At 44.1% G+C, this 17,631-nt stretch overlaps 2 protein-coding genes and 1 long non-coding RNA gene across 11 annotated transcripts in view; 2 read left to right on the top strand and 1 right to left on the bottom strand.

Moving 5' to 3' along the window:
* Positions 1 to 34: 34 nt before the first annotated feature.
* echdc3 (enoyl CoA hydratase domain containing 3) lies at positions 35 to 3,356 on the top strand. Of its 2 annotated transcripts, none has more exons than XM_046379587.1 (6): positions 35 to 231; positions 764 to 885; positions 970 to 1,067; positions 1,219 to 1,419; positions 1,570 to 1,748; positions 2,030 to 3,356. In XM_046379587.1, exons 1-6 carry the CDS (start codon positions 95 to 97, stop codon positions 2,181 to 2,183), a joined length of 891 nt encoding a protein of 296 aa, XP_046235543.1. In that variant the 5' UTR covers positions 35 to 94; the 3' UTR covers positions 2,184 to 3,356. The 2 variants fall into 2 exon arrangements, with proteins under 2 accessions (XP_046235543.1, XP_046235544.1); XM_046379588.1 differs by lacking the exon at positions 35 to 231 and adding an exon at positions 263 to 359.
* A 2,008-nt stretch (positions 3,357 to 5,364) lies between these two features.
* Positions 5,365 to 17,339, top strand: LOC124053965. 5 transcript variants are annotated; one of them, XR_006842283.1, is made up of 8 exons: positions 5,372 to 5,514; positions 12,270 to 12,305; positions 14,567 to 14,753; positions 14,875 to 14,975; positions 15,180 to 15,552; positions 15,898 to 15,995; positions 16,112 to 16,273; positions 16,824 to 17,339. It is a non-coding gene; the product is annotated as an uncharacterized LOC124053965 (long non-coding RNA). The 5 variants fall into 5 exon arrangements; XR_006842284.1 differs by having other exon boundaries at positions 5,365 to 5,514; positions 14,875 to 15,552; positions 15,898 to 16,015; XR_006842281.1 differs by having other exon boundaries at positions 14,875 to 15,552.
* Positions 8,510 to 17,631, bottom strand: part of usp6nl (USP6 N-terminal like) — a 58,753-nt gene continuing 49,631 nt past the window's right edge. For all 4 annotated transcript variants that reach the window (XM_046379579.1, XM_046379578.1, XM_046379576.1 and 1 more), the window contains 7 exons: positions 16,922 to 16,970; positions 16,576 to 16,696; positions 15,895 to 15,989; positions 15,340 to 15,405; positions 14,854 to 14,953; positions 14,606 to 14,758; positions 8,510 to 11,345 (listed from right to left, as the gene is read on the bottom strand). In XM_046379579.1, coding sequence (XP_046235535.1) covers positions 9,742 to 11,345; positions 14,606 to 14,758; positions 14,854 to 14,953; positions 15,340 to 15,405; positions 15,895 to 15,989; positions 16,576 to 16,696; positions 16,922 to 16,970 — 2,188 coding nt within the window. In that variant the 3' untranslated portion in view covers positions 8,510 to 9,741. The remainder of the gene's footprint in view (positions 11,346 to 14,605; positions 14,759 to 14,853; positions 14,954 to 15,339; positions 15,406 to 15,894; positions 15,990 to 16,575; positions 16,697 to 16,921; positions 16,971 to 17,631) is intronic.

Below are 17,631 nucleotides of genomic sequence, written 5' to 3' on the forward strand. Positions count from 1 at the left end.
CGCTGTTGGTTTGTTTTTGACGGTGCAACACGTATCGGTCACGTCATCGTACCCGGAAGTGAGAGTGAGTGAAGGTGAAGCGCCGAGGGTAAACATGGCTCGTAGTTTGCTGTGTAGAGCTGGCGGTGTTTTCCTGCTGAGCAGGACTGCAGCACAGCTGAAAACCACTCGATTTTACTCTCAGACCGACCCGGAGCCGCTGACGCTGAGACAACAAAGCGGCGGAATCAGGTGCAGTAACGAAATGTGTCCGCCGTCTCGGAACTTTAATTCACAGGTGCTTTGACACCCCTCGGCTTTTGGTTAAAGTGTCTGCAGATGTTAACCAGTAACTATGCAGCAGTTAAACACATAAAGAGGTGAAAAGCCGAACATTTCTCTCTGCTTGTCAAAGTCCACCAAAATTGAAATACTTTTGTATTTCTCCTCTGTCGGTGCTGAACGTTAAGAAGTACCTCAGTCTCTTTGTATTCGATTAAAAAATATTCTGTTGACAAAAAGCTCTGAAGTATTTTACACTGTTTTTCAAAATGGAGTTTGGTTTAAATGTATGGTGCATTCAAGAATCTGCAGATTTTTCAGAATCACTGTTATTAATTTCTTTTCGGGTGCCTGAAAGAGGATACAGCACTTACATGGCTACCGATCGCTGTGCTATAATATCAGTTTAAAAGAGAATTAGTGTAACAAACCGTTTGGAAACGTATGTTCACACACTCAAAACGCCACAGGAAAAAAAATCTCAAGCAACAACTTCTTGCAGGAGAATAACACTGAACAATCCCAAGAAGAGGAATGCTTTGTCTTTGTCCATGCTGGAATCCCTCAGAGAAGACATCCTCACTGATGTCAACAGTGAAGATCTCAGAGTTATTATCATATCAGGTTGGTATGTATCGTGTGTGTGTGTGTGTGTGATAGAGAAAGATGCTAGTTTAATATTGTAATGTGTGTGTGTGTTTATGTCAGCCAAAGGTCCAGTGTTTTCCTCTGGACACAACCTGAAGGAGCTGACTTCAGCTCAGGGCAGAGAATATCACACAAAGGTGTTTCACACCTGTGCTGAGGTGAGTCTCCTTTTTTAGTCTTTTTTACTATTTATTAAAAATCAGTTGTTTGACTGATGTCAAATTAAGTCAACAGTCGTTACATTACCTTGTTCTAGCAAGTCCCTAATGTTTCAAGTCACAGCAGAAACTTGTGTCTCTTGTATTTCAGGTAATGACTCTGATCCAAGACATACCTGTCCCAGTGATCGCCATGGTGAATGGTGTTGCCACTGCAGCTGGATGCCAGCTCGTCGCCAGCTGCGACATTGCCGTGGCGACGGAGAAGTCCACATTCGCCACTCCGGGCGTCAACGTGGGTCTGTTCTGCTCGACACCCGCGGTGGCCATCGGCAGAGCTGTGCCGAGGAAGGTGAGAGCAGACGTCTAAATTTTTCAGGTTTGACATTTTCAGACGATAAAAACGTTGAACGTTGCTGTCAGAATTACTGCTCCGATACACGGTGTTACACGGTATTATTGCTTCAGCTGAAATACACCTTTGTGTCCTTCTTTTTACCAGGTTGCCATGGAGATGTTGTTCACGGGAACTCCCATCTCTGCCCATGATGCTTTGCTGCACGGTCTGGTCAGTAAGGTGGTGCCAGAGGAGCGACTGGAGGAGGAGACATTAGCCATCGCCCAGCGGGTGTGTCAGGCCAGCCGACCCGTCGTCGCCCTCGGCAAGGCCACCTTCCAGAGGTACAGAAACCCCTTTTGGTTTCCTTATGGTAATCAGTCCAGCTTGAGATTTCAAGCAAACTATTCTGCAGTGATTACATCTTCAGTCAGCTGGATTTGTTAGAGAATGTTTTAGGTCAAATATTTCAGGTGTTAATACTGTCAAAGTCAATATTCGGTCAACAATAGAATTTCATTGTAGATGTCAGATACGTTTTCCATAATAATCAGGAGTCCTCGTGTGAAAACGTCGTGATTAATACATTTCCCTTCATGTCTTGTCTCCGTTGTTTCCTCCAAAGGCAAATGGCTCAAGGTCGAGATGCAGCGTATGCCACCGCCTCCAAGGTGATGGTTGACAACTTGGCTCTAAGAGACGGACAGGAGGGGATCCGAGCCTTCATAGAGAAGCGCAAGCCAGTGTGGAGCCATAAGGCTGAAAAAGCCCACGACTGAAGGACTGCCGGAGAGGCTTTTATCACAACTCGCTGCATTGATCTAGTGATTATCCTGACTGGTGCACAAGCTTTTCAGTCACTGGTGTGCAATAATCAGCACCAAGCCTAAGCCAGCGTATGAGCTACACCCCTAGTAAAATGTGTAATGATTCAAGTTTGAATTGTTGACTTTGTCTTCCCCGAGGATGTCCTCCGTTTTCCTGAGACGAGTAGCTGAAGCATTAAGTTGCCTTTAAAAGCCGCTGAGTGGAGATGAGAATGAAACGGTTACCACCCAGAGGACTCATGAAGCTAATGGAGAATGAATGCTGCTCTCTGTATAATACTAAATGCAATTGATGGCATCACAAATCAGCAGGAGGTATTTCAAACATCAAGGGCTCTGGAAGTAAAAGCTTACATTATTTTCTGAATCGACAGTGTTAGGAGACCGACAGGTTAAGCTCTTCCATGGCTTGGAAACAGACATGAAAAACTTGTCAATGCATCACCAACACAAAAGATAAACAACTGTGCTAGAAAATGTCTGGTTCTTTGATAAAATGTCAAAGCTACAAGCATGTGTACATTAAAAAGTATGCAAATCAAGACATTAACTACAGCCGTTGTATCAATTTGAGCTTTTTTTCTGTATTTGATGAAGCAGTTCATTAAAGCATTTTGAGTTTGTTGCACAGCTCGGTGCCTTCTTCTCCCTGTCAACAGTGTCTCCACCAGACCAGTGAAAAACACGATTTTCTTGTTACAGCGAAATTTAAATAATTAAAAAAACACAAAGTTCTGGAATCGTTAAATTAACCGCTATATTAATATTCCCAGAAACAATAAAGATATTAAAAAAAAAATCTGAATTGGAATGGAAATTTTTTTATGTTGAAAATACTTCTTGAGCCAGCAGATTAGCTCCACTTTGCAGTGTACTTTGGATTGTACTAGGATACCCATAAACCCACAAGTTTCACGATAAAAAATGCCACAAAGTACAAGAAAACAAACAAAAACAAAAAAAATGTTATTTCAGGCATGGCTTTAGGGGAGTGGCTACCAGGTGACATGAACAGGTGTCATGAACTTAACTGTTTCCATTTTTTTTAAATGATTTATTATCACAAACATTTACTTGTATTAATGTTTTTTCTATTATTCTAAATAAATAAAACATATTTTTCTATCTGGGTTTAGGTCTTAGTTTTTTTGGTGTTTAGGTGGTCTGGAGATTCGTGACATTCGCCATATTTGTCATATGTTTCATGGTATAATTTGGAAAGTGTTTAAAATTAATTTCGGACGGACGACCCTTTAAAGGACAGAAACGAAATAGCGTGAGTGTTTCCAGCATGAGGTAAGCGTTGTTTCACGTCCTTGTGCGTTTGAAAGAGTTTATAAGTCTCCATTATGGCTAACAGTTGGTCATGCTAACATTAGCTAACGAGCTAGTTTTCCTGTCTGTGCGGATGCTTACGCACGTTCCACGGCCGAGCTGGTCAAAGTAAGCACAGACATACTAAAGAGCGATCGCCGCTGACTACTGGCGCTGACGAGCCGCAGGGCCGCCATCTTGGACCGGTCACGCGCTCCGCTCAGTGTGACCTGTTGGGCAGGCGCAGTGACGTGTCGGCGCATTTAATCAGTAATAACTCGCTGAATACTTCAATGATTTGCACGAGTTTTTTTTTTTTTTTTTTTTTTTTTTTTTTTTGCTGCAAACGTCATACACGTAGCTGTGATACAGGACACACGGAGAGAGGATAAAAATGTAGATTCAAGTTAATTCAAGTTAAACACAAGAAATTGACACCCCCTCGCTCCAAACCATATTTACACTTGTACGAAGTTGCTAATGAAAGTTTTAATTTTTTTAATCATTAATCTTTTTTTTAAAAATTTTCCCTCAAATCCCCTAAAAGACTCTTTACTGTGGTCTTTGCTCTCTTTTCTCTCGCCGTGGCGTTCTTCTTCTCTCCTTCCAGACTTTCCACTCTTGCTAAGGCTTCAGGGTTTTCCTGCTCGGGGCTTCGGGGGTTCGGGTTCTGGGTCTCTGTGGAGGGTCTGCAGGCGATCTGGATTGTATAGGGTGCTATATAAACGAAGTGATCTGAATTGAATTGAATTGATAGGATAGTGGTTTTCAACAGCATATGAAAAATACATGAATGATACGGCAGTTCATTATAATTTCATTATTATAATTCCAGTCTTGTGAAATGTTAAAATCATATTGAGGTGGGATGGAAAGTGAAACTGAACGGATGAATGACATGAAAATGTAAAATTTTTCAGAGTTGAGATTTTGTTTTATTTGTCTTTTCAGTCATGTTGTTCTCATGTTGTTCCTGCCTGCACACCACCCACAGCACGTCACCCGTCCCGGGTGAGGGATCCCTCCTCTGCTGCTCACCCTGAGCTTTCTCCCAGTGTTTCCTGTTAAAGGTTTTCCTGGGAGTTTTTCCTCAGTGGATGTGAGGGTCGAAGGGCAGAGGATGTTGCTGTGATGTTATGTAAAGCCCCTTGAGACAAACTGCTTGTAAAAACGGGCTGTACAAATAAAGTTGTCTTGTCTTGTCTTCATTGAGTCTGGCCTTAAGAGGGGCAGGAGGGCCATGATCCTGGTAGAAAGAGGGATGGACGTGGTTTGATGGTCTCACTTCACACACATCAGTCTGACACCACTGGAGGGAGTCCTGCCTTTTCCCACTGAAATGAAGAAGCATAATACCTGAAAAGTAATATGACTGATAATAGAATATTTACATTAATGAATGCTAATACCCTTATGATGACACACCTACTCTTTGGTGAAGCTGAAGATGGATGGAATAACACCGTCTCTGAGTGGGACAATCTGACCCGTCCTATCAACATCTCCCTGTTTAAAATGTTCACTGCGAAGCACAGATGAATCACTTGCAGTGAATGTTTCCCTCCTCAAAGTCACTTCTCACTTCTTCCTCATGTCTTCGTCTTTAGGAAACCTTCAAAATGAAAACGGGAACTTTGGGAGAAACATTTTACAAAGGAAGTCAAGCTTATTTTCTACCTTCTTCTTCCTATTTCCTATTATTCCTATTTACTTCTTCTTCCTATTCTCTTCCTTCAAATGTCTTAGAACCTTTCTATAACAAAACTATTTTGATGGTGATAACGAAGCAAAGCTGCTGAAATTGTGAGTAAACTAGTTTGTAAACTCTTCTACAGTCAATACGCCGCGCGGAGCTCAGGCCTCTCGCTGCTTTGGTGGTTTACGGTAGAACAACCGATCCAAGATGGCGGCCGCATTTCTCGTGCCACAGCAGCAAATGCGGAGCCTCCTCTTTATGATGTCTGTGAATGTAAGTACTTGCTGCTTGTTGTTATTGTTAAAATGTGAAATGTTTCAGTAGGGTTTGCTCTATGCTTGCTGTTATTTCTAACGTGATGGCTGATTTTGGTTAGCGGGTTTGCTTTGGTGTTCATTAACGTGGTGAAGCAGGTGAGCTAACGGATGCTATCGAAGGCTAATGTGAGCACTCGTGTTTACGTGCGGTTGAAGTCACGTCGGCGTCGTGGCACCTGTTGTGTTTGTCTTTTTGAGCGGTTTGTTAGTGATGGCAGAGGTGAGGTGATTGGCAGTGGCTTTTATTTTTAACATTAATTGCTTGTTTAACTCTGATGGCTCTGATGCTTGATTGTAAACTTCTGTAATTGTCAGAAAGAAATAGTGATTTGTGTATTTGTCATCATTTTCCCATACGTCATAGACTAATAGATCACTAATAGATGGACTAATGGATAACTAAGAGATATTTTTGACAACATAGTTGATAAAGAAAATAATGTGTAGTAACCTGTAGACCATTTTAATATTTTCTGTGTTGCACCACAGATGTGTAGCATTTAGGGGAGTTTAAAATCTGTTTGTTTAATAGATTCAGGATGTTATCAGGAAAACAAAAATAAATTTCAGTCGTTGGTTCCAGCTTGTGTGAAGATGTTTCTTATTGTGGTAAACCAACCAATTCAAAGACACGCGTGTTCATACATTTGGACACTTCGGAGGCTAAACGATTAGTCAAGAAAATATTCAACAGATCAGTGAATAATGAAAAATGTTTGTTTTAATTAGAATAAATATAACATCGAGGCAGATTGTGGCTGTGACTCTCTCAGGTTGTAATGCTAGCGAATGGCCACACGATGGCGTGCTTGTGTAAACCTGCGACGTGAGGTCGTAGAACGACACAAACTGTGCTGTCAAAATTAAAGCTGGAAAGAGACGGAAGTCTTTGCCGGTGGAAACATCTTCGTCCTGAGGACACGGACAGATCGATGGATTTGTTCTGGCAGGAGAATCAGATGTTTCGTGTGCATCACTGATCCTTTCGTATAAAAGTTATTGGGAAAACTCCAGCACCATCAGGAATATTTAGAGCCTGTCGTATTTTCGTGTGTAACATTCGAGCTGTGCAGCATCAGTTTAATCTGCTCTGTTTTCCCAGTGATGAAGTGATCGTGTAGTGCAGACACGACAGTAAACAATGAGAACAACCTGTCATACTTTTACTACTCGGATGTAATGTGTCTGAGTTGTTTATCCTGTCAGACAAATTGGATAACACCTGAGGACATTTAATTTACTAAGACGGAAAAGGGAATTGATAATTGATTGTCAGAATTGTTGCTGATCTTAATGCTTGTACGTTTTGAACAACAATAACTAGAAATATTGAAGTAAGTTAATTCGTCAGCAGCAGGACTGCAACTAATAACTGTTGTGTCATTATCTACCAATAATTGTTTTCTGTTCAGTGGGACTGCATCCAACAATTACTTTCATTACTGATGAATCTTCAGATTATTTTTACCATTAATAGTTTAGTCTGTAAAATGTAAAGAAATTGTGTAAAATGCTAATTGGTTTTGCAGAACCCAAACTGACAACCAACAGTCCAGAACTCAGGCTCTTGATTTACTGTCATAAATGACAAAGAAATGCTTTACAAATGACATGAAGTTGTCAGTTTTGTTTTTTGGATGCTACTGTTTAGTCTATAACGTTTCAGAAAGTGGTGATGTACCATCTCCCTCAAGCTGGGGTTGATTTTAATTCAGAATCCAAATGCTGACCTTCTCATGAGGAGATTTAATGAGCAAGTGTTTGTACTTTTGCCTTACTGAGGACTTAAACAGTTACATTTCCTAACAGAACTGTTTTTTCAGATTACTTTTGGTTTAATGGAGTATTAAATGTAATGCTTTGAGCCGTAGCTTCATGGCGAGGACGGCAGACGTTGCTGTGCTGCAGTGCGTTTGTTTCAGTCACACATCAAACCCTCCTCATGTCTCAGGTGTCGTCCGACCAATCAGCAGTTCATTCCAGTCAGCTGTTCAAAGCTTTCCTCTGCCGTTCAGCCTCTCATCTCATTTAAACAAATGTTTCCCCACCGGACAGAAATAACTTGACTGAATTTAAGATTTGTTGTGTTCAGTGTTCCTGCTGCTTCTCAGTTAGCTCCTCGTACTTCAGAGTTGTCATCCTGGGCAGACGTCATCAGCAGGCTTTGCTTGTTCCCCAGAGGTTTGTCTTCCTTGTGAAGCTGTTGACCTGACATCCCTCTGAAGCCGACTTACTTACCCTGAATCGTCCAATAACAGCATGCGAGCAGGCAGCTGAATGATGCTTTCAGGCGTCCTACAAGCTCTCTTTGTGGTCTTCAGCAGTGAATCGTTTATTTCAATTTACAGCACCTATTTCTACTTTCTCTTAATGAGTTTGATTTGTCGCAGGATCGATCAGTCTGCCAAATATGTTGAATTAAAATTAATTGCTTTGGTCTCTAAAAAATATATATAAAATAATGAAAAATAGCTTCTATCTGCAAGCAATAACTGCCTTTCTTATCCGATAGGTCTTGTTTTTCTTGGAATTGTTATTGACTGATCTGTGGGGCAGGATTCAACTGTAGTTCAGTTTCCAGGAAGCCACAGAAACCATACAGGAAGTGACACTGACTCACCTGTGATTGGTCTGAGATATGGCTGCAGCTGAATGATTTTCATTGTGAGCCAAATCTGTCAATAAATCACTAGATTGTTTAGAATATTTAGTGTTTGACATTGCTTGTTTTTGTCTGATCAACAGTCTGGGACCTGATAAAAGCTGCGTTTTGTCACACACAATACATATTTAATATCGCATTTAACTGATGCATAATCAGTGTGTTGGTTAACAATCAGTCAATTAATTAGTCAACTTAGCTTCCCCACTGGAGGGCAGAGTTTCTTTACTGGAGCAAAAAGACGAGCAGTGGAAATAAATTTACAGCAAATCAAAAACGGAGCCAAAGACTCATTTTCACCCCACCTCCTTTTTTATTAAGCAAAGTATCAGAATGGTCTGCAGTTAGTTGTTTAACAAAAAAACAGAGATAACTTAGGGAATGTAATGAACAGTATTGACAATACTGCTTGAGAGTAACTGCTTTGAATCCCGAGTTCGAGGAGCCATAACAGGGAATGTGACTGATTTAAATGTTGAAATGTGTGACGTGTAGTGTGTGCCAGTGGAAGTGCCTGCAGCTGAACAGCAGTTGATATGACAGTGTTGAGAATAATAAGACATAATGAAGTAAAACTAACTGAACTGAAACTAGCTCAGTTCCATCTCTGGCTGCATGTGCTTGAGATGTGCTAACAACAGTACAGCGGTTAAAAAACAGGTTACCTGCGGTTACATAGCAAATCAGGTGGCGTAAAACCATCAAACAAAAAGTATATAACATCATTAGCCCTCAAAAATTAGCTGAAGCTCTTGAGTTTCTATTCGGGGTTTGAATTTAATCAATAACTACACTGGCCTCAAATACATGTAAATATCCAATGTACTGCAACTTCACGTGCGAAAGAGGAATGACTTGCACGTCCGTTAATCAGGATTATCATCTCTGAAACTGAAAAGGAAAAATTAGAACATAAACAACAAAACTCTGCTCTTTCCACAGTGGAGGGTTTTCAGAACTGAAATGGAAATCAAAACTGACAGCGACTTGTTCATCCCTGCTCCCTAATTCTGTCGTTGGACATAATATTATTTTGTGTTTTTTAAAAAATAACATTCACAAGCATATAGAGTAAATTGATCTCTAATGTAAATATCTGGAAGTAACATATAAAAAAATAAAGATGGAAAATAAATCAGAGTTTTGTTCTGTTCCTGCTACTGATAACAACTCAGCATATTAACAAAAATCCACCATACATATCTGACTCTAAAAGATATATACGGTCACCTCTCGTTAATGATTTACATCCAAAAATAAAATTAAATCTTCAGTCAGTTTTTTCTCTTTTGAAAGTGATCAGTAAAAACGTCAGAGGCTGGTGCGTCCTGCAGCGTTACGATGCAGCGTGACAGTCAGAAGGTCAGTACTTCACACATAAAGAACAACAGAGCAGAGACAAAACCAGGTTCCTGACAAAGCTAGGACTACTGCTCGTCTTTACCACAGTGTCAGTGACTACGCCTCAGTTTTTTTTTTGTTTTTTGTTTTACAGTGTCTTGCCATTTCTCTATCCTCCCATCACAGCAACATGGACTCCTGCATGGCAAACGCCTCCTGTGCGTGCCTGTAGTGTGGTCCTCCAAACAGCTGAGGGAGCTGTTGCCTTATGACAGGCTCCTGCTCCTGGAACTGTGTCCTGTAGTGAAGCAGGCTGTCTGGGTTGGCCGGAAAAGTGAACTCTTGAACAGGAGACATTTGGGCTCTCTGGAAGCTGGGTGAGCGGGGCATCCCACCTGGGGACTGAGGGGGCAGTTCATCCTTCGGCGTCCACGGGACCCCGTCCACTGGCTGCCGAGGCCCGCCCTCTGGCAGGTAGTGTGGGTTTGCCTCGCCTCTCCGGTGCCCCTCAAACCTGTAGTCCACCGGAGCGCGTACCTGTGCGGTGGAGGTGAGCTGCTGCAGGTAGATGGGGGTGGAGCTCCCCTGTGTTTCCAGCTGTAGGTGGTGCTCCGGGGGAGGCCTGGCATTATGGGGATTGTGGATGGAGTTTGGTGGCGGCTGCCTGCGGTAGGTGGTGTAGGAGTTGTTCATGAGAGCCTTCTCTGGGGAGTGGCTGTTCTTGTGCCGGTGGGTGGTGGCGTACGCTCGTTCCCCATATGCCACATTGGAGGGTGGGGTAAGACGGGAGGGCGGAGCATAGAGTCTGTCCTCTCCCCTGTGGCCCAGGCTCACGCTGTAGGTGGGATGTAGGATGGGGACCTCAGTAGTAGTTCTGCCTGGGGAGTGCTGCTGGGGAGGGGTGTGGAACTGGCTGCCGGGGTAGCTGGGCTGGACTACCGTGGGACTGTTCTGGGAAAATCGAGTAGGAAGTGGGTGGTTGGCCATCCTGGGCCCTGATGTGACAGACGCGACACTCCCAGCCAGACTGGGTCCACGGCTGGGGCTGCCCTGATGGAGGGACGGCACGCCGTAGGGTATGTCACTGCGAGGTGTCCTCATTCTGGACGGAGGTCTGTCAAGCTCCAGGATCTCGAACTCCTGCTCCGGCAGCCCTGGTACATTGTCGTACTGAGAGGCGTTGGAGCCTCGGTTGGAGCCGGGGACGAAGGCCTTGGAGCGTGGTCGCCGGTGGGGCAGAACACCATCTTCTGGGCTGGAGGGGGCCGGCGACACCCCTCGGCTCAGTTTGACCTCCTGGGCAGCTGCCGCTTTGGCAGCTTCCAGCTTCATCTCGGAGGGTTTGAACCAGCGGGGAGTGATGTCTCTGTTATAGCTGGGGGCGGCGTTGGAGTTGTTGTTAGCGGTGGCGTGGCTCTGAGGTTTCCTTCCATCCAGTGAGCTGAGCTGTGGTGTAGGGGTGGGGGCTGAGGTTGGTGTTGCTCCCCTCTCAGGTGTGGTGGAGGTTGAATGCTTCTGCTGCTCACCTGGGATCTCCCCTGATGCCCTGGAGCGGCCATCCCTCCTGTCAGCCTTGTGGGAGCGGATCGGTTTCTCCAGTGAGGCCCGGCGTGACCGGCTGGGGGGCCGACTGTCCCGCTGGCGGTCTGGTACAGGACTCGGGTCCCTGGGTGGCTCAGCTGGCTCTGCGTGGCTTTGACCGTTGGCCACGTGGTTCGCCCCTGCTGCCGCCAGCTCAGGAGGAAGCTGCCCGAGAGGCTTCTTGGGAAACTCTTCCTCTTTACCTGCGAGATCGAAACGGTGGAAAAACATCAGAACGGCATCGGGAAAGCAAAGCTGTCGGAGATGGTTTAACACACTGTGTGGTGCTGATTTCACATCAGATGAGAAGTCACAACGGGGACATGGATTCATGCAACACCACTGCCATAGAGAGGTAAAAATAAAGGAGAATTACATTCATGACGACACATAATCACATCTCCACAGGCAAAGAGCAGAGGACAGAGAAACATCAGGAACAGAGTTTGATATTAATGCTCAGCTGGCTGGAGGGCCTCACTCAGGAAGTGACACTCAGTTTGACTTGTCTCTCAAATTATGAGTTTCACTTCATTTCATTAAAGTGTACTCAGCTGCAGCAGAGGCCCCAGACTTGAAAGGTCATAGAGAAATAGTTCCTGATTAATGAACCTTGTTTGAACGTACTGAGACTTGTGTAAGTAGAAACATTAAAGCCACAGAAATATTCCTTCACTACTCAGCCTGCAGCAAAAGTTACGACTCTACAACCAGCACGTGTTACGGCGTTAATACTTTATCGTACGGCTTTACGTTAATGAAATAAAACGCACGGCTGGCAGGAACGTGTGTACGGCGTGCAGACGCGGTGGCGGCGACGCTGGTCACCAGAGTCAGGAGACAGCAGGTGGAGGAAGACGAAGGGCTGAGGGACTCACGCAGGAAGTGAACTTATTGGCACTGAATCTACAAACTGAAGTGTTTATCCACTGACGTCAACCTGTTTTTCCTCCCCTCCTGAACAGATTTGTTAAATGAACAGGGGAAACGAGCCTGTTGCCTCCTCTTCCTCCCCCTTCATCAGTGTTGCTCTGTCAGGAAGTCACAAAAACGTTTTCAGCTGAATGAGTACTTTACAACACTGCTCTTCTCTAGAACCAAATTAATAGTTTTGTGTTTTCTTTCAGGAATTCGCTGGAGACTGAAACCTGTCCACAGTGCAGGTAAGCCGTCACAGTGGCTGACTGTGTTTTCACATTAAGTACAGGCTCAGAAACAGGCAGCTAAAACTGTAGAGTTGAGTTGAAATGAATGTTTAAAACCTGAATGTGTGCAGCATGACGTTCATCTATTGTCACTTCGCAGTTAGAAATACAAAATAACTTAACTGTAACAGTAGCTTAACCAAATGTCGGAAACTTTTATCGTTTATCCAACTGGATTAACATGAATAGATACTGAGTTTAAGTTAGAGCTTAGACAAGTTTCAATGGAAATGTGCAAAATGAAAAAGAAATTAGTTTCTGTACCTTAACTTAAAAGTTACATTAAACTCCAGGAGTGTGCAAATGATGTCAGTGCAGTGAGGGAGTCCGCCTCCCCGCGCTGCATGTGCACCACAGCGGTATAAATACTGTTGTAGAAGATTCTTCCTCGCAAAGACGAGGCTTCATAAATCAGATTTATCCAGCTGCTGTTTGCACTGAGTAAATTATACTGCTGCGGTGCCGGTGGTTAGGAAAAGAAGAGGCCATCTCTTAACTCAGTCAAGTTCAGAATTACAGAACCAGGAAACCACCGTCATTCCTCGCAGTTCAGCCAACAAAAAAAGGCAGATTAACAAAAAATATGCACAGCAGCAAATGTGGTAGCAGATGGTTGTTAAAACAGAAGTTCAACAAAAGCCTCCAGTGTTGGAAAAGTGGCTCATTATCTTGTCAGCGGGCAGAGAAGCGAACAGACAGCTACTGTTGTAGCTGTGCGGAAAATTCTGGTTCCTTCTTCAGCTTAAGTCAGAGCTTTTAACCAAAAAATGTGTCTGCTGCTTCTGTTCTGGAGGACAGACGGACCGGATGCAGGAGGCAGACAGCGTGGACTCATTCAGTAGCTTTAATGTATATTTCTGTGACACAGTAACCTGCCTTTAAAGATGTACCCCGAGAAAAGTCAGCTTAATTCACCTTTTATCAAACTAACAATAAGCTGCAGGTTTAAAGGGACATATGGATAAATATCACTAGCAGTGCACTGTCCCTTTAAATGGTCAGTTGTCTTCAGCTGATGATTAAAAGCTATGACAGATGTCAAGCAAAAATATCATGATGAGCTATCAAACACTTTATAAAGAAAAGCTAAAGCTCACAGTTCAAAACAGTGTCATGCAGGGCCTTTAGCTGCCCACCAGAGGGCGCATTATGTCACCTGAGAGATCTTAACGCACGGAGTGGAAACAAAAACAAACTGAAGAAGACAGAAAGACGAGAGGAGGCCACTGCAGGACTCCACTGAAGCAATGCATCTGAACTCATGTTAAGAATATCATGTGAGGGGAGAAAAAGAGCTGGAAGACCAGTTTGTGAAGGGAAAACCGGAGTGCTGTTGGACAGACGGGAGACAGACAGGACGGACGGACTGAGGGGACAGATGGACAGACAGAGACACGGAGAGGGAAGACCAGTCAGGATAGCCCACCGGTTACTGTTGTAGGAGGGAATGTGGCCCCCACTCACGGCCACACTTTTGTTGTTGTTGGCTAACATCGTTTGAAAGAAGAGGGAGAGAAGGCAGATTAATGAGGAGACAGCAGGATTAGCAACACAAACTGCTAACAGAGCTACGAGCTACAGCACAGCAGCAGGCCACGAGAACATCAGGACACCCACAGGGACGATTGTCTCACCGTCACCCGACTCATTTCACGTCTTCAGCGTCGGCACAACACGATCAGTTTAAGATCATTTTCTTAATGACACATCAGTGACAAATATTGATCACTTTTTTCTTCAGACTAAAGAAACTTCATTAGAGGAACAGAATCTGGACACTTTTCTTAATAACCTACTCAGTGTGCGGGTGATTAATTTAATAGTTGACAGACTAATCAATGGACTCATCTCAGCTTTTGATCTCTGCATGAAAAACAGCCGATGTTTTCTTCAAGATTTCAGGATTATTCCTCGTTTCCTCAGTCGACAGACTAATTGCTGAGTTTATAAACTCGGTCTGAAGAGATGACCTGAAATGTTCCTGACGAGTCTAAAAGTACGAAAACGATCAAACTCAAATATCCTAAAAGCTGTTTTTCTCTAACTAATTAGGATGAAACCTAATAATTTTGTCTGTTTACAAACAAACACTCCAGCATGTTTGCCTGTTTTTATTAGTTCTGTTAAAATATGAAACCTCAGATCAGATTTGTGCTAAAATGAGACCTACTGCATCACATCTCCACATTTAAAAATGTCCCTGTGTGTGTGTGTGTTAGAGCCGTCTGCACTCGGTGTGTCTGGCGCTGCAGCTGTACCTGGTGCAGGCAGGTCCAGCTTCGCCCTCCTGAGCTCCGTCATGGACGCCTGTAGCTGCTCGATCACAAAGTCGTCCTCGAAGAAGAAATTTTTGGACAAGGTCTCCTGCAGAAACTCCACCAGCTCTTCCATGGACAGCTTCATCAGGTGCTCTGCACACACACACACACACACACACACACAGGTTTTAGACTTGGAGAGCTGGACAGCAGCTTGTACTCAGTGTGTGTGGACTGAACAGTCTTACTCTTGTGCATTTTGAGGATAGTGTAGGACATGGCGGGCAGCAGCCGTTCACCCTCTAAGATGTAGATGTCCCAGATCCTGAGGGTGAGGGTGAAGGGAGTCTGCACACAAGCAGAACAGAAGGTCAGAGGATCATTTTATTGTTCTCCCTGTGGACTTCTGTGGGCTCACAGTGACCACAGAGGACATGATCCCACAGCCTGTCTGTGGCTCTGAGACCGAGCCCACTGCTTCTTACGGAATGACAAGAGTAACTCACAAAAATACAGTTGACAAATATAAATACATAGATATTTTAAATGAAGGCTCTGTATTTTCCTTTCCCAGCCGGGCTGACGGTAGGAAACACAGAACATTGGACTCATCCTTTAAAAGCCTGACACTCTGAAGTCGTTTTCCTCACGACTGCAGCCAGACAACAAGCTTTCACTTGGTGAACGACTGACCTGCGGACATGGTTGTTCTGTGGGGGTGTTAATGCACTCACTCTGTCCAGGAAGCACTGGAAGAACCACTTCATGGTGTACAGGCTGGTGAACACCTCCTGGCTGTCCTGCAGCAGCACAAACCAACCCAACAGAAAATCAGTTCAGGCGCTGCTGAGTGTGTGACAACATGTCAGCAATCAGTGAGGACTGAATGACTTAAATGTCCAGGGAGTAACACCAGTAGGTTCACCACAGAATCACGACCCCTTCAGGTGAACTAAGGCCAACTGAAAACACAGCCGTGATGTCATAATCCAACAGCTTTATTAAACCCTTCACTTGTTTTGATGCTTTACTTCTAGTATTACAAACATTGATTTTATTATTATGGAAGCCGAGAACAGCCAAGCTCGTAATGATTTTTTTAAAAATGTTATCTCCAGGTCATCGTTAATTGCTGATTTCTCACGAAACAGGTTAATTTATTTTTTAAAAAAACTCTCTTTGGGGAGGATTCGTAACCAATCGCAGTATCAATAACTTGGGATCAGCATTAAAACAAAATGCAAGCATGTCCGTTCTCGGCTCGAGTAGTTCAGCCCGTGTTGTCTCACCAGGTGTTGTTTCAGTTTGGGCATCGTCTTCTTGAGGATTCGGTCGTGATGATCCTGGAAGCGCATCAGCTTCGGGAAGCCGGGGACAAAAAACCCTGAAGGTGAGGACACAAGGACTCAGGTGTTAGTGTGAAGTGCTCAGCCTGTTGTTTCATCAGCTGCTGTTTCCCAGGTCAACATTGCTTCCTGTCACCTGTGCTGCTGTTTGTCCGTCCAGATAGTGTTTGGTGTGAGCTGCAGAGTTTTGGAGATATCTGCTGTACAGACGTCTGCCTTCTCTTCAATATAATGGAACGAGATGACGCTTCACTTGTGGTGCTCAAAGTGCCAAAAACTAAAAGTCTCTTTCCGGAAATCATGACCCGCTTACTTCCTTCAGGTAGGAACTATTTTCTTTCCGAATCACAGCGCAAAAGGAAACGTCCATCTACTCCCGGAGGAGAGTCTGGCCAAGTAAGCTGGCTAACGTTACAGGACGCCATTAATGTTTACGTCCCGCCCAGTCATGAGGACGAGACTCTCGTCCATGTGAGGGCGCAAACTGTCTGGATGGACAAACCGCACTACAGGGAAGCAGAAACAGATGTGTTTTGGCGTGAACTGCCCCTTTACGTAAAGTGTCAGTACATCCACAGACCACTGACTGTTAAAACAGAGTAAAAGCGAGTGCGGCTGTGTTACCGTGCATGGCGTGCTTCTGCCCAGACAGCAGTTTGACCAGAGCCCAGAAGGCGTCCTCTTCGTTCATGTAGATGAGCAGCAGAGCTGTGATCTGACTCATGCCCTGGCAGTATCCCACCTCCTGCACGCACACACACACACACACACACACACACAAACACAAACACACACAGTCAGGGTAATGACAAGTTGCTTCCTTATATTCCTGTTAAGTTCTAATTTGATCTTGATGTTTTTATCTGCTGTAGCGAGAGCTCCGCCCACTGAGGACCTGCGGGAAAGCACAGGCGCCGACAGTGGAAGCAGAGTAACCTCTACGGTTTTGTGAGGCGAGTGAATCGCTCACCGTGTTGTACATGGAGTAGGCTGTGAGGACGTGGAAGAGAGCCTGCTGCCTGCGAACACAAAAACACAAATCACCACAAGAAACCCTGCAAGCGACCCGGCGAGCAGAGCTGGGACCTTCCTCCTGACCTGACGGGTAAAACCCACAAGTACAGCGAGGAAGCTTCACATCGTCAGCACATCAGCTTCTCAGGGTTACGATAAAGAAACATGACTTAACAAGCTGTGGTTAAACTTCATCACAGACTTCTGTCAAATCTACGCAACCAAGCAGAAGTTCAAACGGAGAAAAGGGGACGTGAGCCGTCTCACTTCCATGTTGGGACACTTTGGGGGTTCAAACTGAGTGAGTGACCAGGTAGATTCTGTTATTTATACTTTCTACATGGCATTAATTTAAAAATGCATCTCGCTGCAGTGTGAAGGTATACCTGTTAACTACATGATTTGTGTGTGTTGCTGCTGCAGTGTAATTTCCCAGTCTGGGATCAATAAAGTGTATCTATCTATCTATTGGCTTTGTGTTTGAGGACAGTATGAATTAAAACATTTTTTGTGATGTGTTAATGTGATTAATGTGATTAATCCTGCCTGGCAACATCATCTCATCCAAACTATTTCATCTCTTTCCTTTCTTCTATTTTCTACAGTGTGTGAATAAAGAGTGTAAATGAAGTTAAACATTTTCCCTGAGATGACTTTGTTTTTAAC

This window comes from Scatophagus argus, chromosome 22, assembly GCF_020382885.2.
Source record: "Scatophagus argus isolate fScaArg1 chromosome 22, fScaArg1.pri, whole genome shotgun sequence".
In the NCBI taxonomy this organism is placed as follows: Eukaryota; Metazoa; Chordata; class Actinopteri; family Scatophagidae; genus Scatophagus; species Scatophagus argus.

Excerpts from the sequence above, each read along its gene's own strand:
- echdc3 (XM_046379587.1), top strand. The coding sequence starts at position 95 with ATGGCTCGTAGTTTGCTGTGTAGAGCTGGCGGTGTTTTCCTGCTGAGC. Across the intron at positions 886-969 it reads CAGAGTTATTATCATATCAG|CCAAAGGTCCAGTGTTTTCC; the intron begins GTTGGTATGTAT and ends TGTTTATGTCAG. Across the intron at positions 1,749-2,029 it reads GGCAAGGCCACCTTCCAGAG|GCAAATGGCTCAAGGTCGAG; the intron begins GTACAGAAACCC and ends TTTCCTCCAAAG.